The 20,053-nt window shown below is 42.5% G+C and overlaps 1 protein-coding gene across 2 annotated transcripts in view; it reads right to left on the reverse strand.

The window, feature by feature from the left end:
* Window positions 1–8,176: 8,176 nt before the first annotated feature.
* MSANTD4 (Myb/SANT DNA binding domain containing 4 with coiled-coils) overlaps window positions 8,177–20,053 on the reverse strand; it is a 36,050-nt gene continuing 24,173 nt past the window's right edge. For both annotated transcript variants that reach the window (XM_040340239.1, XM_040340238.1), the window contains exons 2-4: window positions 17,748–18,332; window positions 17,400–17,501; window positions 8,177–8,775 (exon numbers count right to left, since the gene is read on the reverse strand). In XM_040340239.1, the coding sequence (XP_040196173.1) occupies window positions 8,200–8,775; window positions 17,400–17,501; window positions 17,748–18,215 (1,146 nt within the window). In that variant the 5' untranslated portion in view covers window positions 18,216–18,332 and the 3' untranslated portion in view covers window positions 8,177–8,199. The remainder of the gene's footprint in view (window positions 8,776–17,399; window positions 17,502–17,747; window positions 18,333–20,053) is intronic.

Consider the following 20,053-nt stretch of genomic DNA (forward strand, 5'->3'; position numbering starts at 1 on the left):
ACAGCTATTTTATCTAAGAGAAATTCCTAAAACATGGCAGGTTGGGGGTACTTAAGGACAGGGTTAAAAACCACTTACCATTTACCTCACTTCCTGTCAGTGATGTCTCTGACTCCAGAACCGCTCCCCTCACTTCCTGTTTTAACAGGAGAAACTGAGGGCAGGGGAGCCATAGGCTCCTGCTGCTGTCAGTCAAAGTCCTGCAATGAGGAAAAAGGGTGTGTGGCTTAATTGTGCTATGTGTGTCTCTCGGATCGGAAGCACACATGCACAGGTGGCCTCCTTAGCACCTGGACAGAGAAAGCTGGGGACTGCCAGAAGAGGAAGAAAGTGATCTTTCTGTGCAATATCCTTGCACAGTGCAGGTAGGTATTACCTCTTTTTTAATAAATAAAAAAAAAGCTTTTAGTATCACTTTAAGGGACACGCAGTGTAAAAATATACTTACCTCTAAAAACTAGTTTCCGATTCTTCTGTCAATTTCCTAATCTCATTACAGGATACTGAAGGCAATCCAACACTTTTAGACAACCAATTGTTTTATGACTCTTTCAGATCTGTCACTCAAAGGCATTGATGTCAGACACAGCTAGGCAACCAGCATTTTGGGAGGTGGTCAATAGCTACATTTCTCATGACAAGTGGGCTGTGTCAGCTTCAGCATTAGAAACTACCTGTGCAGAAAGTACACATCAATACAGGAAAAATGCATACAGAAACCATTAGGATTATTCATTTATTATACATCTTTCTCAAAAATCACAAACAACATTGTCCAGGCATGTTGTATATATTGTTTTAAATATATATGTATTTTTTATATCTAAACAGAAAGGTGCACATTGTTACTGAACATTCCATGTTAGTAAGCTTGTATCTATCTTTCTGCATGGTAATCTACAGATGAGGATAAATTCACAGCTTGAAAAGGTGTAGTAACTACAAAACCACAAAGGTTTAGTGCTCTAGATAACAAATATAAATATCTTATTACTTACTACATGGAATACTGCACCCATAACAGCTTATTATTACTGAATGCAAAACACCTATCATGGTGGCATGTTTTGGCGAAAATATGTATCCATTTAGCAACAAATGACACACAGATTTCATGGTTTAGACAGTTAAGCTATTCACTGTTGCAAAAGCTTATCTACCTAGATGTCCAAATAGTCTGGCATTATTAATAAACTACGTTGAAACAGACTAAAACAGACTAAAACATAACTTAAAATATGGAAGCCAACAGCTACCGGTACCTGTCACTATACAACTTTTCTATAAGAAAATCCAGTACCAGATTAACCTGTTCCCACACATACAGGGCTTTATAACAGTCAAATCAGCATTGCTTTTCTGCTAGCATTCAGAAATCAGCTTTTATCAGTATAACATAGTCATTGGAAGGCAAAACCTTGAAACATGCTTCCAGTTATTAGAATATTTTGGTTGTAAGGCTCTTATTTTAAAGTTTCTCCTGTAGTTCACTTCGGGGAGGCTTTAAAATAGGCTTGCAATCTACAGGTGAAATTGTTCAAAAAGTATTACAACATACAGTATGATGTTGTGGACATTTGCAGTTACATAAACCACATTACCATGTTGGTTGTAATCCCTGTTCTTCAAGTAGATTCATCTATATGTAGGAGATGCCAGTCTATTGCTGATGAAAGCATAGTAGTCATGCAGCCATACTAAGAAATCCTCCCTTTCTTGCATGTTCCCGTGTTGCTGAGGCAGCAGAAGCCGTAGTTTCATAAACACACAAAACGTACCATTGCTACATTCCAAGGCCACTGAAGCAAACTCCATGTTGACTGTCTAATAATCGAATCAGACTGGTCACCTGAATACAAGTAGTTTATACTCTAGAACTAAAACTCCAGTTTTCTGAGGTAAAGAGTTACTAGCTGAGCAGTTCTGCCTACACAGACACATCATAATCCAAAGGTCATTTGCCTGGCTTAACCACTTAAGCCCCGGACCATTTTGCAGCTAAATGCCCAGGCCAGGTTTTGCGATTCGGCACTGCGTCGCTTTAACAGACAATTGCGCGGTCGTGCGACGTGGCTCCCAAACAAAATTGGCGTCCTTTTTTCCCCACACATAGAGCTTTCTTTTGGTGGTATTTGATCACCTCTGCGGTTTTTATTTTTTGCGCTATAAACAAAAATAGAGCGACAATTTTGAAAAAAATGCAATATTTTTTACTTTTTGCTATAATAAATATCCCCCAAAAACATATATAAAAAATGTTTTTTTCCTCAGTTTAGGCCGATACGTATTCTTCGCAATAAGCGTTTATCGATTGGTTTGCGCCAAATTTATAGTGTTTACAAAATAGGGGATAGTTTATTGCATTTTTATAAAAAAATATTTTTTACTACTATTGGCGGTGATCAGCGATTTTTTTCGTGACTGCGACATTATGGCGGACACTTCGGACAATTTTGACACATTTTTGGGACCATTGTCATTTTCACAGCAAAAAATGCATTTAAAAAAAAAAATGCATTGTTTATTGTGAAAATGACAGTTGCAGTTTGGGAGTTAACCACAAGGGGGCGCTGTAGGGGTAAGTGTTCACTTAGTGTGTGTTTACAACTGTAGGGGGTGTGGCTGTAGGACGGACGTCATCGATCGAGTCTCCCTTATAAAAGGGATCACTCGATCGATACGCTGCCACAGTGAAGCACGGGGAAGCCGTGTTTACATACGGCTCTCCACGTGCTTCAGCTCCGGGGAGCGATCGCGACGGAGCGGCTATAAATGAATAGCCGCGCCGTCGTCCCGGATCGCTCCCCGAGGGAACCCGTCCGCCGCACGCAGCAGAGGGGGTCCCGATCGGACCCCCCACCCGCTAGAAGGCAAGGACGTATATATACGTCCTTCTGCCTGTCCGTGCCATTCTGCGGACGTAAATAGTCGTGCGGTGGGCGTTAAGGGGTTAAGATAACCCCTCCAAGCCCTGGTGATACCCCATGTGATCACACTCCTTTGTTGCAGAAAAGTTTTGGGGCAACATTAAATTGGAAGCACTTTTAGGATCGTTAGCTGGGTCACTGATTAAAAAATGCATACTTGTTTATGCACTTTAGGTCCACTTTGAAAAAAGAGAACAATGTCTTCAAGAACAATGACAACAGACATTGCAGGCTTGGTTCACTATACTACCAATTACCGTATTTTTCGCCGTATAAGACACACTTTTTCTTCCCCAAAACTGGGGGGGAAAAGTTGGTGCGTCTTATACGGCGAATAGACAAGTTTACCTGTCCGATCGGCGATCCGAACGGGAACAGAACGCCGCCGCGGCCTTAGGAAAGACCGCGGCTTTGGCCTAGCTCCGGAGCCCGTCCTCCATCTTGGTACACCCGGCGGCGGTGCGCACTGACGTCATCACCCCTCTGCGCGCGGATCATAACAGAGCGCGCATCGGAGGAACAGTGAGGTGTGTTGGACTGGCTATTAGGGGGCAGGGCAATGTAATGTTACTGGCTGTTATTACTATGTTGGGGGGCAATGTTACTGGCGTTTATTACTATGTTGGGGCAGTGTTACTGGCTGTTACTGGCTATTATTACTATGTTGGGGGCAGTGTTACTGGCTGTTACTGGCTATTATTACTATGTTGGGGGCAGTGTTACTGGCTGTTATTACTATGTTGGGGGCAGTGTTACTGGCTGTTACTGGCTATTATTACTATGTTGGGGGCAATGTTACTGGCTGTTACTGGCTATTATTACTATGTTGGGGGCAATGTTACTGGCTGTTACTGGCTATTATTACTATGTTGGGGGCAATGTTATTGGCTGTTATTACTAATGTGGGGGCAATGTTACTGGCTATTACTAATGTGGGGGCAATGTTACTGGCTATTACCAATGTGGGGGCAATGTTACTGTCTATTACTAATGTGGGGGTGGTGTGATGGTGATGACCAGTGGGGGGCAAATATTTTACTACAGTATTTGGTTCAGAATCTTTTTTTTCTAGATTTTCCTCCTTTACAATTGGGTGCGTCTTATATTCCGGAGCGTCTTATACGGCAAAAAATACGGTAGTTGAGAAATCTTTACAAAGTATTTGTCAACTGTTCATTAAGTTCCAAACACTTTTAAGGTTATGGCACTTCTGTGAATTTGTCAGGTATTATGAACACACACTGGCTTACTGGTATGCTAGTATGTATGAGGTCTAATACTAACTCTGCTTTCTCTGGTCCAGCTGGAGTCTGTTTGTAACTAATTCCAACCCCCAAAGTCTATGCCAACATCTCTTGCACCTCTTAGCAGCACTGGGAGCATCACCAATTGTGGATGGATAAATCGCCACGCACAGTTAAGACTGAATGCTGTTCACTTAGGGACGGCCGCCTGAAAAATTGTACTTCCTGTGTCCTGCAGAAACCATGGATGGTGCTAAGAACTATCATAAAGTAGCTAACAAGCATCCACTGACACTTCTGAAATAGCTGGAAACCAAATCAAGGATTGAAAGAGAAAGATACAGTTAAAAAAATAATAGTTAGAGTGCAGTGGTCTCTCAGTGTTACAAAGTCGTAGTTTGTCCGCTCATTATTAGATATAGTAGCATCATAAAAAAGAACAAATCCACTTTTAGAGGTCTGCAGAGAAGACTCTGCTCGTAGATTCTAGATTAAAGACAGCAAGAAGCTTTGTGCTGGTCCAGAGGATCGATCCACTTACATCTTTGACAGTTAAACTGTTAAAAGCTGATCTGTGATAGTATATTTGGAGGCTGCTCTACCCTACTGCATCATTAAAGGCAAAATAAATAATAAGGTGCGATGTGTTATGTATCCATGACCCCAAGAAGTGCTATTGTTTAATTTATTATGCCAAAATAAATATATACTGCATTTTTTTTTCTGGGTGGTAAAGCATTTTTGGTTCATCTTTAAATTACAGCAAAAATTTTACTTTTCAAGAAATTCAGGAATATTTCAACGGAATAGTGTAATGTTCTTTCTTTTCCAGTCAGGTTGGATCACTGGCTTTGGAGGGGGGGTCCAGCCTCCATCCATGGTCCTGTAACCTCTACATGCCTTAGAGGAAAGCACTTAAGGTCTCCTTTAAACAGTCTGCACAGGAAACTAATATATGACAAAGTTCATATTTAAAACTAACCTTTGTGGCCTGTTCCAAAAGGTTAATACCAATCATAAAAAAAGGTGTACTTTAAAACAAGTTAACCTGATATGAAAATATTATATAACACACAAATACAAGTCTTTAGCATACATTCTAATAATGAGAAAGAATTGTAAAAACTTAAAATTGTACAGTAGGCTTGCTGTTATCAAAAATAACCATCTGCATTTAATGCATTTGCGAAAATATTCAAATATTTTAATGGCAATTATGCCTCCCTATGGTCCTGGTATACTTCAAACTGACTCTGTCAAAGCTGCTGACAGGGGTAAACGTGTAAACCAGAGGTGCCTGCATACATCTGCAATATCTTTAAGTCCTCCCTCACTCAAATGCTGAGATGTTGTATATTAGAGCTTTTCCCTTATGAAAACAGCCCAGCATTCTGGCACAAAAAGAAGCTTAAAAAAGCTGGTACAGATATGTGTACCTCTAGGCACCTGCTCTTTATTATGGTCAGCAACTTCTTTGGTTCAAGTTACAGAGTCATTTTAATGATTAGATTTTTGTCAATAGAACCATATCAGTACAGGTATATTTGTACTTAAAATTCATTGTCCCTTTACATAGCACCAATTTGCCAACAATTTGCTAAAGTTCACTGTCAACTTGGAAATTCTCTGGAAATCTTACTTTTGTGGGAAGATGTGGTGAAAGTGCGAATGTGCATTATCTCAAGGAAACCTATCAGCACAGTCTCTCTTACTTGGTTCTGTTTTTTTTTTTTTTTTATGCTATTAAAACCACTTTCTGAGATATCCAGCATCTAATTAGTGTTCTCTCAAAATGGCCACCAAAGCCAAAGAGGGCACATTTGGTCTGCTGTTGAATATTTAGTAGTCGAATACTTGGTGGTATATACTATAGTGAATGAGAATAATTTCACTTTTGTTATAGTTGCCGGTCTGGGAAGAAACTCTATAATTAAACGGAATACTAGAAGTGTCTTTTCTATGGGCTCCTTTCAGTCCTCATAGAGATGACAAGCTTTGCCAACAGATTCTGTCTGTGTGCCACCAGTGGTATATATCCTTAATTCACTGGATTCTTACTGCTCTATTGTCAAGATCTCCCTGTTATGCCGCGTACACATGCTCGGAATTTCCAACAACAAATGTTCGATGGGAGCTTGTTGTCAGAAAGTCCGACCGTGTGTAGGCTCCATTGGACATTTGCTGTCGGAATTTCCGACAACAAATTTTTGAGAGCTGGATCTCACATTTTTTGACAACAAAATCCGTTCTCGGAAATTCCGAACATGTGTAAACAATTCTGACGTACAAAATTCCATGCATGCTCTGAATCAAGTATGAGACGGAAGTGCTCGGTCTGGTAAAACTGGCGTTCGTAATGGAGATAGCACATTCATCACGCTGCAAATTTTTAAATCTTTTTAAGCAGCACATTCTCTTCTTCTTTATAATGCTAGAATAATGAAGTTCTTTTGCTGCTGAAAAGCGCGAATCACCAAACTTTTACTAACACAAGATTAGCAGAAGGAGCCCAAAGGGTGGCGCACTTGGTATTGAACTTCCCTTTTATAGTGCCGTCGTATGTGTTGTACGTGACTGCGTTCTTGGCGATCGGAATTTCCAACAACATTTGTGCGAGCGTGTGTATGCAAGACAAGTTTGAGCTAACATCCATCGGAAAAAAATCCACGGTTTTGTTGTCAGAATGTCCGATCGTGTGTACGTGGCATGCCATTGGCCTTTTATAAGCCACATTTTCACAATTTTCTGATTGAGGCTATCTGAGGGACAAAAATATGTATTTAACCCCCCTGGCGGTATTCCCGAGCGTGACTCGGGGTGGATTTTTTGTGCTAAAATCGGTATCCCTGAGTCACGCTCGGGGTAGCTATGCAGAGCCTGCAGCGTGCGCTGGCTTACCTTGTCCCTGGATCCAGCGATGCCACCGCGCTGTCTGAGCGAGCGGGACCTCGCTTGATTCACACAGTGTCCTCCTGTGCCGTCGATCTCCGTTCCCTGCGACGTTACGACGCACGGGAGCGTAGATCGGCGCCAAATTAAAAAAAGTAAACAAACACTATACATACAGTATACTGTAATCTTATAGATTACAGTACTGTATGTACAAAATACACACCCCCTTTGTCCCTAGTGGTCTGCCCAGTGCCCTACATGTTCTTTTATATAATAAAAACTGTTCTTTCTCCCTGCAAACTGTATATTGTCCATAGCAACCAAAAGTGTCCCTTTATGTCAAAAATGGTTTTAGATCAGCTAGAAAACAGCGATAATAAATTATAATCACTTGCAGAATTGTGCGATAGCGATTTGTGGGGAGATTCGTCATAAAAAAAAAAAAATAATGACAGCAACAATTTTGCAACTGAGCAAATTTCAGTGATTTTGAGTTGATTACTTTATTGAATAATTTTTATTAGAATTATATTATTATTTGTTATAATTATTTATTATATTATAATTTATAATTTTGTTTTTAAAAAAATGTCATACCCGGGATGCCTATTAGATTCTTGTTTGGTCAGATTTAAGTGAGTTATTCCTAAAAATTACAGGCCTACAGTATAAAACGCCAAATTTCCTTGAAAATAATGGTACCGCTTTTGGTACGTAATTCCAGACAGAATCATACCGCCAGGGAGGTTAAGCAATTAAATATGTCATTGTTTACAGAAAACTAAAACAGAATTTTGGGTGAACCTGGTCTCTAATATGTGGTTCCAGCTGGTAGTATCATTAGAAGAAGAGTGTGGGAAATAGAACAGTCTAGTTGTGCACACAGTCTAACTCATATATGCAGGCACATCATAGAATTTAAGAACACCATTTGGCTGAACGCTACACACTACGGTGTTCCGTGTTCACTGTTTGGCTACACAGTAAACTATATCTGTCAATAACACCAAAAGAACGTACCTGCATAAGGCTTTCTTGGTTGACAAACAAAGATCAAAGTCTACAGACTAAGCAACAAAGACAATGCTAAACAAAGTCACTAGAAAACTGATGTAACTCTATGACACTTTACTCTTTTATTGTAGGTGCCCCCCTTCTCTTTGAATTCGTAGGCGTTCCTTCTCAACCTGCAGACGCTCCTTTTCTATGTGAAGCTTCTCAGATTCAAATTTTAAGAGCTGAAGCCTCTCCTTTTCTAGCTGCAGGTGCTCCCTTTCCAGTTTTAATTTTTCTGCTTCTATGTCCAAGGGCTGCAAAACATTTTTTTCCGCTGAAGCAAAATCATTCTCCATGTTGGCTTTCTCAGCGTGCATGACTTGGAGCCTCAGCTTTTCTCTTTCAATTTGCAGACGTTCTTTTTCAACCTGTAGTCTCTCATGCTCCATGTCTAAGTGTCTCAAGCGCTCTCTTTCAATTTGAAGTCTTTCTTTTTCCACTTGGAGCCTTTCAGCTTCGATGCCTAATCGTTGTCTTTCCAGCTCTAGCTTCTGCTTCTCTAGTGTTATGAGGAGGTGGGAATCCTTGTACGGGATTCTGGCTATAGAACTCAGGGTGCCAAACTCCTCAATTCTGGGAAATTCCTCAGGAAGATCATTCTCTTCTCTGGAGTCAGGTAAGACTGCAGACAACATTTCATCCTCTTCCATCTCAAACTGTATGTGAAACACAGAAAAATATTTTATACAGAAAAGTGCTCAATTTTATAAAAGATATTCAAGTTTCACTATGATAGACCTTTAGTATAAACATAGAATGTGTTGAGAAATATCCTTATCCTTTATTATTTGTGTGCCTGGTCTGCAATTTGCCTAAGGATGTAATGTTAAAGTTAAAGCTGAACTCCAGCCTTACCTTCAGTCTTGCACAGTTGTACAGGGTCTTTTCCTATACTGAAACTGCTTACTCAGAATTCACTGCACAGTGTGAGCTTCTCCAAGTGTGTATTAGAAGCCCCAGCAAGTTAGATATAGCCCACCTCATTTCCTGGCAGGAAGATGTCCAGCGTCATCTCACCATTTCTTCCCCACTCTGGCCATACACTAGAAAAAATTGGTTAAAAAACTTTTGTTTCAGGAATGTTTTTTCGATTTTGTATTCCATAGTGGGGTCCAATGGACATTTGTTTTCGACTGCAGTGATGAGAAAATTTGAAACAGCAGAATGTCAAATTGTTCTTGAATGAGTTTCTAACAGTAAATGTGTCTTTCATTCTGAAAATTGCATTATTTCCAAAACAAATGTTAAAGGCAAACTAAATTTTTCATCCGGTCATTGAATGTAATGAATGTTATGTTATGATAATATGAATGTTTGTTTGATGTTTCGTAAATATAGTAATATATTGGCCAACTTTAAGCCTAGTACACACAATTTGTTTTTATTTCGTTCAACCCAGCGGGCTTAACGAAAAAAAATTAAGGAGCTCGAGAGGAGCCGCTGTACTAAGCTATTGTGTTCTGACAGGGGGACAGCTCCCCTGCAAGAACACACTGGTCAGCGCCCCCCGGGATTGGCTGTCAGCACTGACCGGATGCCAATCGGCAGACCTTTTCCGGTCAAGCTGGCTTCTGTTGGACCAGCTGACGTACACATGGGCTTAATGTCGGCCGGTTTCTATTGAGCTGGTCAATGCCACCCGATATTCGGCCCAAGCGTAGGACCTTTACTGTCCCTGGCCTTCCCTCTTCATTCATTGGATTGCACTTCTTTCAATCATGAATGCTTAGCATCACATGTGGGCATTAACCAGGGCAGTCTGCAAGCAAATGCAGCATGTCGAGGAATGCCCACTCCTCCAGGCTGATGTCCACCCATCAAGACATTTTTATGTTTGCATAACTCCTCCCAAGAGTCAGCCCACTGCTTGCATGCGGGCCAAGAGCTCTTCAAACGAGTACTTTTGGTATTCTGAAAACTATGTATAGCAACCTGCCCCCCCCCCTGCCCACCAGCTGCCTGTAAGCACAGAGACCCAGTGATGATGGAACTGGGTCTAAAATAAGGCATTGTAATGAAAATGGAAATGTTTTTTTTTAAAGTGTCATTGTTGATGAGGGTGGCACCAGGGAAGGTCAAATTAAATATAAGCAAATTAAATCACACTGTGGAATAAATAAAAATGAATGTAGGGTACGTGTCCATTGAAAGATAAACACCTTTCATCACATTTTTATTAGAAGAAACCTGTACTGAGGAAGTATGGAGGCTGCCATTTATAACCTCTTCTTGGTGTCAGCTAAAGGATTTATTATTTTTTCACGCATTGACCAGATTGAAAATTGGCTTAAAGATTAACTTCAGCAAGTTGTGATTTAAATGTAAATTTTATTTTAAAAAAAGTTTATTTTTCATACAAGCTAACTGCTGCTGCTACCCCAATACTTATTAATATTTTAGTGCAGCAGAGGCAAAGTTGTCAGACAACTATAGAAAATTAGAGGCTCACAGGATTTTAGGCGGGATGTAAAGTTAAGGGAATATTTTAACGAGGCTCTGCAGTATTCTTCAACTAAGTAATCATTTACACAAATAATAGATGTAAATATAATATATTTTTACTCAATGAAAGCAATAAAAGATACAAAAAGCATTTGTGACCTGGAAATCCCAGAATAATACTATTAAAACCTTTTGTATACAATCAGGATTGTCATTTAAAAAACAGGCTCACAAGTGGAGACAGTTTACACCACTGTGTTCTGTTTTGGGCATTATCATGTGAATAACAGTAGCTCTCAAGAATAGCATTCATTTTTAGTTTATATTTTATATATATTTTATATTTTGGTTATACAATTTATATAAAATTATTATATTTGTTTTTTTTTTAAATAAAGAATTGAATATAAAAATATAATTATAAAAAAATAAAAAACTTAGGGTCCTATCACATGGGCGGTCTGCCTGCGGACTCCGCTTTGAAAGAGATCGAATGAAAACGGACCGCTTGTCCTTTTTCATCCGATACGTTCCGCCAGACGGATGGAAAATAGGGTTTCCATCCGTCTGGATTTCACGGACAGGATCGGATCGGATACCAGCGGGTTTCAGCAGACATGTCACTGCTGACATCCGTCTGTCCATAAGAGGTGAACGAAATGTCCGATCAGGTCCGCCTGAAAAACTGACAGTCGGACCTGATCGGAAAGCCTGTGTGAAAGGTGCCTAAGTTGAAGAATGCAAATTCACACATTTAGGACAGCATATATAGTGCAGCAGTCAAGTACAGGGGTCAGGACTATCTAATGCACAGAAGAGCTTGCAGGCGGATGTTCACTCTGTTTCTGCAGACAGACAGGACTCGCTCTGCTCTATGGGCAGGCGGGTGTAAATGGCCTCTGCTGTCTGTTTACACCTGACTGCCCTTCGATCTGATCACCCTAGACAGAGGGAAATGGATCCCCTTTAGTTTATTTTTAGGGGACCAGATTGGTTCGGAGGTAGGTGGGTGAAAATGGACACAAGTCCTTGTACACTCATTGGTCCATAGGAGTCCAATCAGGTCCACCTGAAAAAACTGACAAGGGGACCTGATCGGAATAGTCATATAAAGGGTCCCATAACTGTTGGTGGTCAGTGATGTTTTTCCTCCAAAACACTGGTGGTCAGTATGCCCTATGTACCTCCTTGCTGCTCAGTGTACCCCTCTTTTGTTGGTGGTCAGTGGAAGCAGTGTTTCGTACATTAAGGATTTGCATGGAAGCAGTGCGTGGCAGAAGAGGAAGGGGAGGGATCTCAAATGTAAACACTAGTACTGGCCGCCCGTGTGTGTTCTTTGCAGCACCATTAACAATGGCGGGTCCCGCGGCCGCGGTCACGGAGCTTCGGACCAGGGCGCTGGCACGCGCCCACGACTGGGCACTTAAGGAGGATGTACCTGTACGTGCTTGTGCCCAGCTGTGCCATTCTGCCGACGTATATCTGCAGGAGGCGGTCCTTAAGTGGTTAACTTCACCTGCTTTGGTGGTTCTTGCTCCATCTCCGAAAACTGCTCTGTTCCACAAAATCCACCAATCTTACACGTTAAATTGAGTCTTAAAGGGGTTGTAAAGGTAAAAAAAAAAATCCTAAATAGCTTCCTTTACCTTGGTGCAGTCCTCCTTCACTTACCTCATCCTTCGATTTTGCTTTTAAATGTCCTTATTTCTTCTGAGAAATCCTCACTTCCTGTTCTTCTGTCTGTAACTCCACACAGTAATGTCAGGATTTCTCCCTGGGGTGGAGAGTCAGGACGCCCACTAACACACAGCCCATTTCTATATCTGCAACGTAGAGAGCGTCCTGACTCTCCTGCTCGCCCCCTCAAGGGAGGGAGTGAGCATGACACGCCACACCAGGGAAAAAGCCTCACATTACTGTGTGTAGTTACAGACAGAAGAACAGGAAGTGAGGATTTCTCAGAAGAAATAAGGACATTTAAAAGCAAAATCGAAGAATGAGGTACATGAAGGAGGACTGCATGGTTTAGGAGATAGATATTTACAATATATGTCATTTCTAAAGGGATCATGCCATAACTGGCCAATCAACCCTGGTATTTACATCTCTGGCAATTAACATCTGATCTCTATCACGTTTGTTCTTGTATATTCGGCCAATAGAAGCCTATAAAGCTAATTTTGACACCTGATGCGGTGCATAGAAGTGTTTGCCCCTTTCTGATAATGTGCATCAACAATAGTTTCATTCCTCTATGGAGGAATTATGTGAACAGACTGCAGTTCCTCTTTAAATAAAGGACTTGTCAAAAACTGCCTACTGTCATTTATACATTACGCGTTCTTTTAGGGTGAATGAATAGGGGGAGGGAGCGGGATCTGGGGGCCTCCTTGGTAAAGGGTGCTTTCAGATTCCGATAAGTCCCCTGCCCGCACAACCCCCCGGGCAGGGTTGTGGGGAAGAGGCCCTTGTCCCCAACAACATAGGATAAAGGTGCTTTGTGCCCCATAACACCCCCCCCCCCCCCATGATGAGGGCATGTGGTCTGGTATTGTTCAGGAAGGAGGGGGGTGCTCGCTTGTCGTCGTTCCCCTTTCCTGGCCTGCCGGACTGCATGCTCAGATAAGAGCCTGGTATTGATTGGAGGGGGGGGGGGGGGGGGTTTGTTTTCTTTTTTTTCCTTTGCCGGCAAATTTTTATTTATTTTTTATTTACATTCAGCTGTCAGACTCATCAGTTGTTATGAACGCAGTGGTGACCCACTCCTTAACAACTGGCTATTCACAGTTTGTTAAGGAGAAAGAAAACCCAGCAAAATGCATAAAAATCACATGCTCGCATGTTTAACAACACACTGTAAAACGCACCGCAAAACTGCAAAAATGTTCCATGCAGTGAGGCTGTGCACGCACTGCATGGGTCAACTGCTTGTTTTGTCCCGGGCAGAAGAGAAAGCTGTGTACTTGCCTGATCCTCCGCTTTTCCCGCAAATATCGCTTCCCCGCGATCCAGCGGTGGACTGTTCCTGATGTCTTCACATCTAAAGCAGGTCTATGAGCGTGAAGAGGTCAGCAATAGTCCACATTGGGGGCGTAGTCTAGCGGGGGTCCAGGCTGATACTGCCATTTACTATCATACAGCAGCTCCTAACTTGATGTGTGGCTCCTGGGACACCTAGTCAGGAACAGTCCACCGCACAAGACCACTAGACTGCGTGGGGGGGGGAGGAGCCAAAGGGACCAGTTTTGTGTGGGGAGGATCAGAGGATCAGGTAAGTATATCTCTGTTCTTCAATCCCCTAGACAAAAATGAGCAGTTGACCGGTACAGTGTGGGCACAGCCCCACTACATGGGAAAACTTTTTTTTCCAGGGTTGGACTCTAAAGGATAATGAAGTCACTGGATCTGCAGTACAGACAACTTGCATTTTTAGGAGATGCAACCTCCATACCTTCTCAGTACAGGTTTCCTCCAATTTTCTCTGTAAATGTTATCAATTCTGTTGTTGAAATGTTGTAGTCAGTGGGCCAGATTAAGATACAAGATACGACGGCGTATCTCCTGATACGCCGTCGTATCTCTGAGTGCGGGAGGTCGTATCTATGCGCCTGATTCAGAGAATCAGTTACGCATAGATTTCCCTAAGATCCGATAGGTGTAAGTGTCTTACACTGTCGTATCTTAGGCTGCATTTTCAGGCTGGCCGCTAGGTGGCGCTTCCGTATGTTTACGCAAGGAATATGCTAATTAGGTAGATACGGCGATTCAGAAACATACGTTCGGCCGGCGAAATTTTTTACGTCGTTTACGTTAGGCTTTTTTCGGCGTATAGTTACCCCTGCTATTTGAGGCGTAGGTAATGTTAAGTATGACCGTCGTTCCCGCGCCGAGTTTTGAAATTTTACGTTGTTTGCGTAAGTCGTTCGCGAATAGGGCTGTACGTCATTTACGTACACGTCGAATCCAATAGGTCCTTGCGGCATACTTTAGAGCAATGCACACTGGGATATTTTACGGACGGCGCATGCGCCGTTCAAAAAAAACGTCAAAAACGCGGGGTCAAGTAAAATTTAAATAAAACACGCCCCCAACATCCCCATTTGAATTAGGCGGGCTTACGCCGCCACACATACGTTACGCCGCCGTAACTAAGGGCGCAAGTTCTTTCTGAATACAGAACTTGCGCCCAAAGTTACAGCGGCGTAACGTATCGGAGACTGGCTTACATGTGTCACATCAGCCTTAGGCTGGCCATAGACGCCTTGTTTTTTTGATCAAACAAACAAATCCGCCCATCCACACATGAAAGGTGGATGGAGGAATCCTTTCCCTGCTGTGCCATTGTATTCTGTATCCTCTACTGTCTGAATACACTGAAACCACTGATTGACAAAAGTGTTCAAACAGTTCCGTTGCAACAGAAGTCGATCTAATGATTGAATTCAGTTAATTGGTAACAACCATAGATGGATCAAAAATGTGTGCGGTCCGTGCTGAACCGGAGGAATTTCAGTCCTTGCACGTTTAGGTCACATTTATTTTTTTGGGCTGCTGATTAGATTGTGAATAGTACTGTGCAAACCAACAGAGTCCTGTTACTCCTAACAAGTGCAACAATGCATATTTCTACAGTCACTTCCATCAGAGGATTGTTCATAGAATCAGAAACTAGTATATGTTGTTCTTGTATAGAATTACTGACAAATTACGTGGCAAATTCACAGTAGCAATCCAAGGTAGTTTTGCTTGATCCATGCAATTGGCTTCTAGATTGGTATGCAAAGATCGTACCATTACCATATTTATAATATAGGAGAGTAGAGGAGCAATAGCTTATTCTCCACATTATAAACAACTTTTGATGCACCTGAAAAGAAAAGTGATGTTCCTGCTTTGTCAATAAAAATAATCCAGAAAAGAGAAATACAATGGGATTGATTTACTAAAACCGGAAAGTGCAAAATCTGGTGCAGCTCTGCATAGAAATCAATTATTCCATGATTTTTTGTCAAAACTTAAAGTGGTTGTAAAGGCAGAAGTTTTTTTTTATCTTAATGCATCCTTCTGTTTGCAGCAGCCCCCCTAATACTTACCTAAGCCCATCTCGATCCAGCTATGTTGTATGAGAGACTTGGCTGTCCGGGACTCTACCTCCTGATTGGCTGAGACAGCAGTGAAGCACCAATGGCTCCCGCTGCTGTGACTCAAAGACAGTGAGCCAATGAGGAGAGAGAAGGGAGGGACCGGGCCATGGCTCCATGTCTGAATAGACACAGGGAGATGTGGCTCGGCTCAGGTGCCCCCATAGCAAGCTGCTTGCTGTGGGGGCACTCAACAGGAGGAAGGGGCCAGGATTGCCGAAGAGGGACCCGAGAAGAGGAGGATCTGGGCTGCTCTTTGCAAAACCACTACACAGAGCAGGTTAGTATAACATACTTGTTATTTAAAAAAAAAAAAATGCGAAGTTAGAAGCTGACTGACTACTATTCACAACTGAATTTCGAAATTGGGAGAGTACACCAATCACAGGATGGACTGTGGGTGTCTCGCAATAATACAGTGCCACGTCCTAGAGTATAACAAGTCTTGTCTTGTTATACTATTCACAACTGCACCAGATTTTGCACTCTCCAGTTTTAGTAAATCAACCCCAATGTTTAAAAAAAAAAGGAATTTATTAATCTTTATTTTGCACACAGCTGTTTTTTGCCCTTATTTTTTTTGGCTGTTATGTTTCAAAAGTCTAATGCCGCGTACACACGATCGGAAATTCCGACAACAAAAGTCGGATGTGAGCTTTTGGACGGAAATTCCGACCGTGTGTATGCTCCATCGGACTTTTGCTGTCGGAATTTCCGCCAACAAAAGATTGAGAGCTGGTTCTCTATTTTTCGGAAATTCCGCTCGTATGTAATTGCAATTGCAATTCCGACGCGCAAAAAAACATGCATGCTCAGAATCAAACAGAAGAGCCGAACTGCCTATTGAACTTCATTGGTCTCGGCTCGTCGTACTTCTTGTACGTCACCGCCTTCTTGACGGTCGGAATTTCAGACAAGATTTGTGTGACCGTGTGTATGCAACACAAGTTTGAGCGAACATTCCGTTAGAAAAAATCCACTGTTTTCTTGTCGGAATTTCCGATCGTGTGTACGGGGCAGGAATGACAGACTAAAATATACTTTTATGCTGTCTTTTGCTTGAAAACTGTTTGCTACCAAGAGCAGGCCCACATTCCATTACTGCAAAAAGGTCAATGACCAATTTTCATATAATTGTAAACCATTATAAACAAGAATAAGGAAGGAGAGAAAATCAGCCGTAAAAGTGTAGTCTATATTAGATCCTAGCTATAATTTTTTACGAGAGACACTTGTATGTATGTTTGTTCAAAGCTCTTAGGCCTCGTACACACGACCGAGTTTATTTTTTTGCCGAGGAAACCGGTCGTGTGTACATTTTCGTCGAGGAAACTGTCGAGAAACTCAACGATCCAAAAAGAGAGCAAGTTCTCTATTTCCTCGACGGGAATGGAGAAAATTGGCTTGTCGAGTTCCTCGACAGCCTAACAAGGAACTCGACGAGGAAAACGATGTGTTTCGCCCGTCGAGTTTCTCGGTCGTGTGTACGAGGCTTGAGGCAGTGCTGGTCGTTGATGCTAAGGATCTTAATTACCCCGTAACCTCAGGCACTTGTCTACTTCTTGACAGACAAATGGATAACAGTTGTAGTATTTAGAAACCAAAATTTCATAAAAATGCACCTTGGCCTGGGCCGACCGTGCTTAGCTAAGTTGCAGCAGAGCTCATTGATCTCTCTAACATTAAGGGTCACATACCTGCTCATCGCTAGGCGTCTGATTATACACAATTCTATTTTGACGGGAGTTGAACTGGATTCCCAAGCAAGGATGTGACATTCTCTTTTTCCAGCTAGTACCCTGTAATGCCAGAAGAGGTCAATGTAGTTTTCCGGTCGTACACAGAAGGTCTACAGAATTGTTAGGACAAGAGCTTGGATATTTCACTGGTGATTCCAGGCCAATCAGGGATAATTACGTTACACAAAGATCTAGCTGTTAGTAAAAAGGGGTCTATCAGAGTTAGTGGTAGACACAACACAAAGAAAGTAGGAAAGATAAAAGGTAGAGAGACAGAAGAGAAAAACTGAAAGTAGATATTCTTACTTCGAAATTTTGATGTTCATCCTCTTCGACCTTGATTTCAGCCGTTGAATCGCTTCCATCTTGGACATTTTTCCACTCCAGACTGGAATCATTGGTTAACACACTTGGTTTGTCATCGGTGTCATCAATGATGGAATCTAAGTCAGATAATGGAAGGTGCATTCCAGAGCCTCCAAGTTTCACATCTGAATTTAGGGTCTTTCTTTTTATGAGGGACCTCCAATCTAGATATCTTCTTTTGACCTCCGTTCCAGTTCTTTGCTCCCCCTCGCCCAGTGCATTTACACATTCAGCAATTTCTTCCCAGGCCTTGCGCTTCATCTCATTGATTGTGGTGTTCAGCTGTTTTGAAAATATGACCTCCCTCCTTTTTTTGATTTCCGTAAGTAAGGTCTGCGTTTCCTGCACGCTAAAGTTACTTTTCCTCTTTCTTTTAAGTTGCTTCATCATGGAGGGCTGTAGCGTCATTTTTTTCTCATCAGTAGGAATATCAGGAGTCCTAGATGGAAAAATCTGTGGCAACTGCTTCTTCCTGCTGAATTTTGCCAGGTTTAATGATTATGTATTTGCCTCTCTAGGAGAATTCTAAGGATAGGAGAGATGAACATTTTGCTGAAAAGAAGTTCACAGGCCTTTATTTCATTATACATCATGCAAAAAGTAATTACGGCCAGTTATCTAAATCAGGCAGTGTATTTAAAGGTGCCACAAATTGACTTGACACTGACACTGTCTGTGTTGAAGGATTTCCCCCTGCAGTCAATAAGGATGACACATGGTTTTGGCTAGTCAAAAAGTGGTAGCAGCAAGGGAATAGCCTGCCGAAGAGACTTTTAAAAGCTTCATTTTCTGAGCAGAGATGTATTTTAACCACTTGATGACCGCTCAATAGCAATTTTACTTCTTTAGGGCGGCAGCTCTGTGCACAATCACATATATATACATGATCCTGCACTTCCACCTGTAGGGTTGCCACCTGTACGGGATTCACCCGGACAGTACGGGTTTTGAAACATTTGTCCGGGTCTCTGCCCGCCTGAGACCCGGGCAAATTATTCAGACCCGCCAGTGGCTCCCTGTGTCTGTGTGAAGCTGTGCCGCTACGGCCGTGTGCATCTCGAGTTCGTCCGCTCCTGCTGACCTGCTCCCTTCCTATCTCTTCCCTCCCCCCAGCAATGTCAGTGCACCTCCGTTCGCTCTGTGTCAGCGGAACCTCCATGTTGCTGGGGACTCTCCTCTGGTTGGCTGCAGAAGGGACAAGGAGGTGGGGTTGAAGGCAGAGCCTCCCCATTCCCTGCTGCTCTGATGGTAAAGTTTGCAGATATTGCGCTGGGATTGGAGCTCAGCTTGTAATGTACGTTTTTGCCTCCCCCCACCACCATATACTATGCAATATATACAGTTCTCCCCCTCTTACACCATGCATATATACAGTCCCCCCCCTCTTACACCATGCATATATACAGTCCCCCCCCCTCTTACACCATGCATATATACAGTCCCCCCCCTCTTACACCATGCATATATACAGTCCCCCCTCTTACACCATGCATATATACAGTCCCCCCTCTTACACCATGCATATATACAGCCCCCCCTCTTACACCATGCATATATACAGTCCCCCCTCTTACACCATGCATATATACAGTCCCCCCCTCTTACAGCATGCATATATACAGTCCCCCCCTCTTACACCATGCATATATACTGTCCCCCCTCTTACACCATACATATATACAATTCTCCCCCCATACACCATGCATATATACAGCCTACAGCCCCCCCCCCATACATATATACAGTCCCCCCATATAGACAGTTCTCCTCCCCCATACATATATACATTCCCCCCATACACCATACATACAGCCCCCCCATATTCCATGCATATATACAGTCCCCCCCCCCATCCATATATACACCCCCCCCAATACACCATACATATATACAGATCTCCCCCCATACATATATACAGTTCTCCCCCCATACACCATACATACAGTTCCCCCCCATACATGTATTCAGCCCCCCCATCCCATACACCATCCATATATACGGTCCCCCCATATATACAGTTCTCACCCCCCATACACCATCCATATATACAGTTCTCACCGGGTGACACCGTCTACGGCTCTACTGACACCGTCCACGGTCCTACTAACACCGTCCACAGCCCTACTGACACCGTTCACGGCCCTACTGACACCATCCACGGCCCTACTGACACCATCCACGGCCCTACTGACACCTTCCACTGCCCTACTGACACCGTCCACGGCCCTACTGACACTGTCCATGGC

This window comes from Rana temporaria, chromosome 2 (assembly GCF_905171775.1).
Source record: "Rana temporaria chromosome 2, aRanTem1.1, whole genome shotgun sequence".
Lineage (NCBI taxonomy): Eukaryota > Metazoa > Chordata > Amphibia > Anura > Ranidae > Rana > Rana temporaria.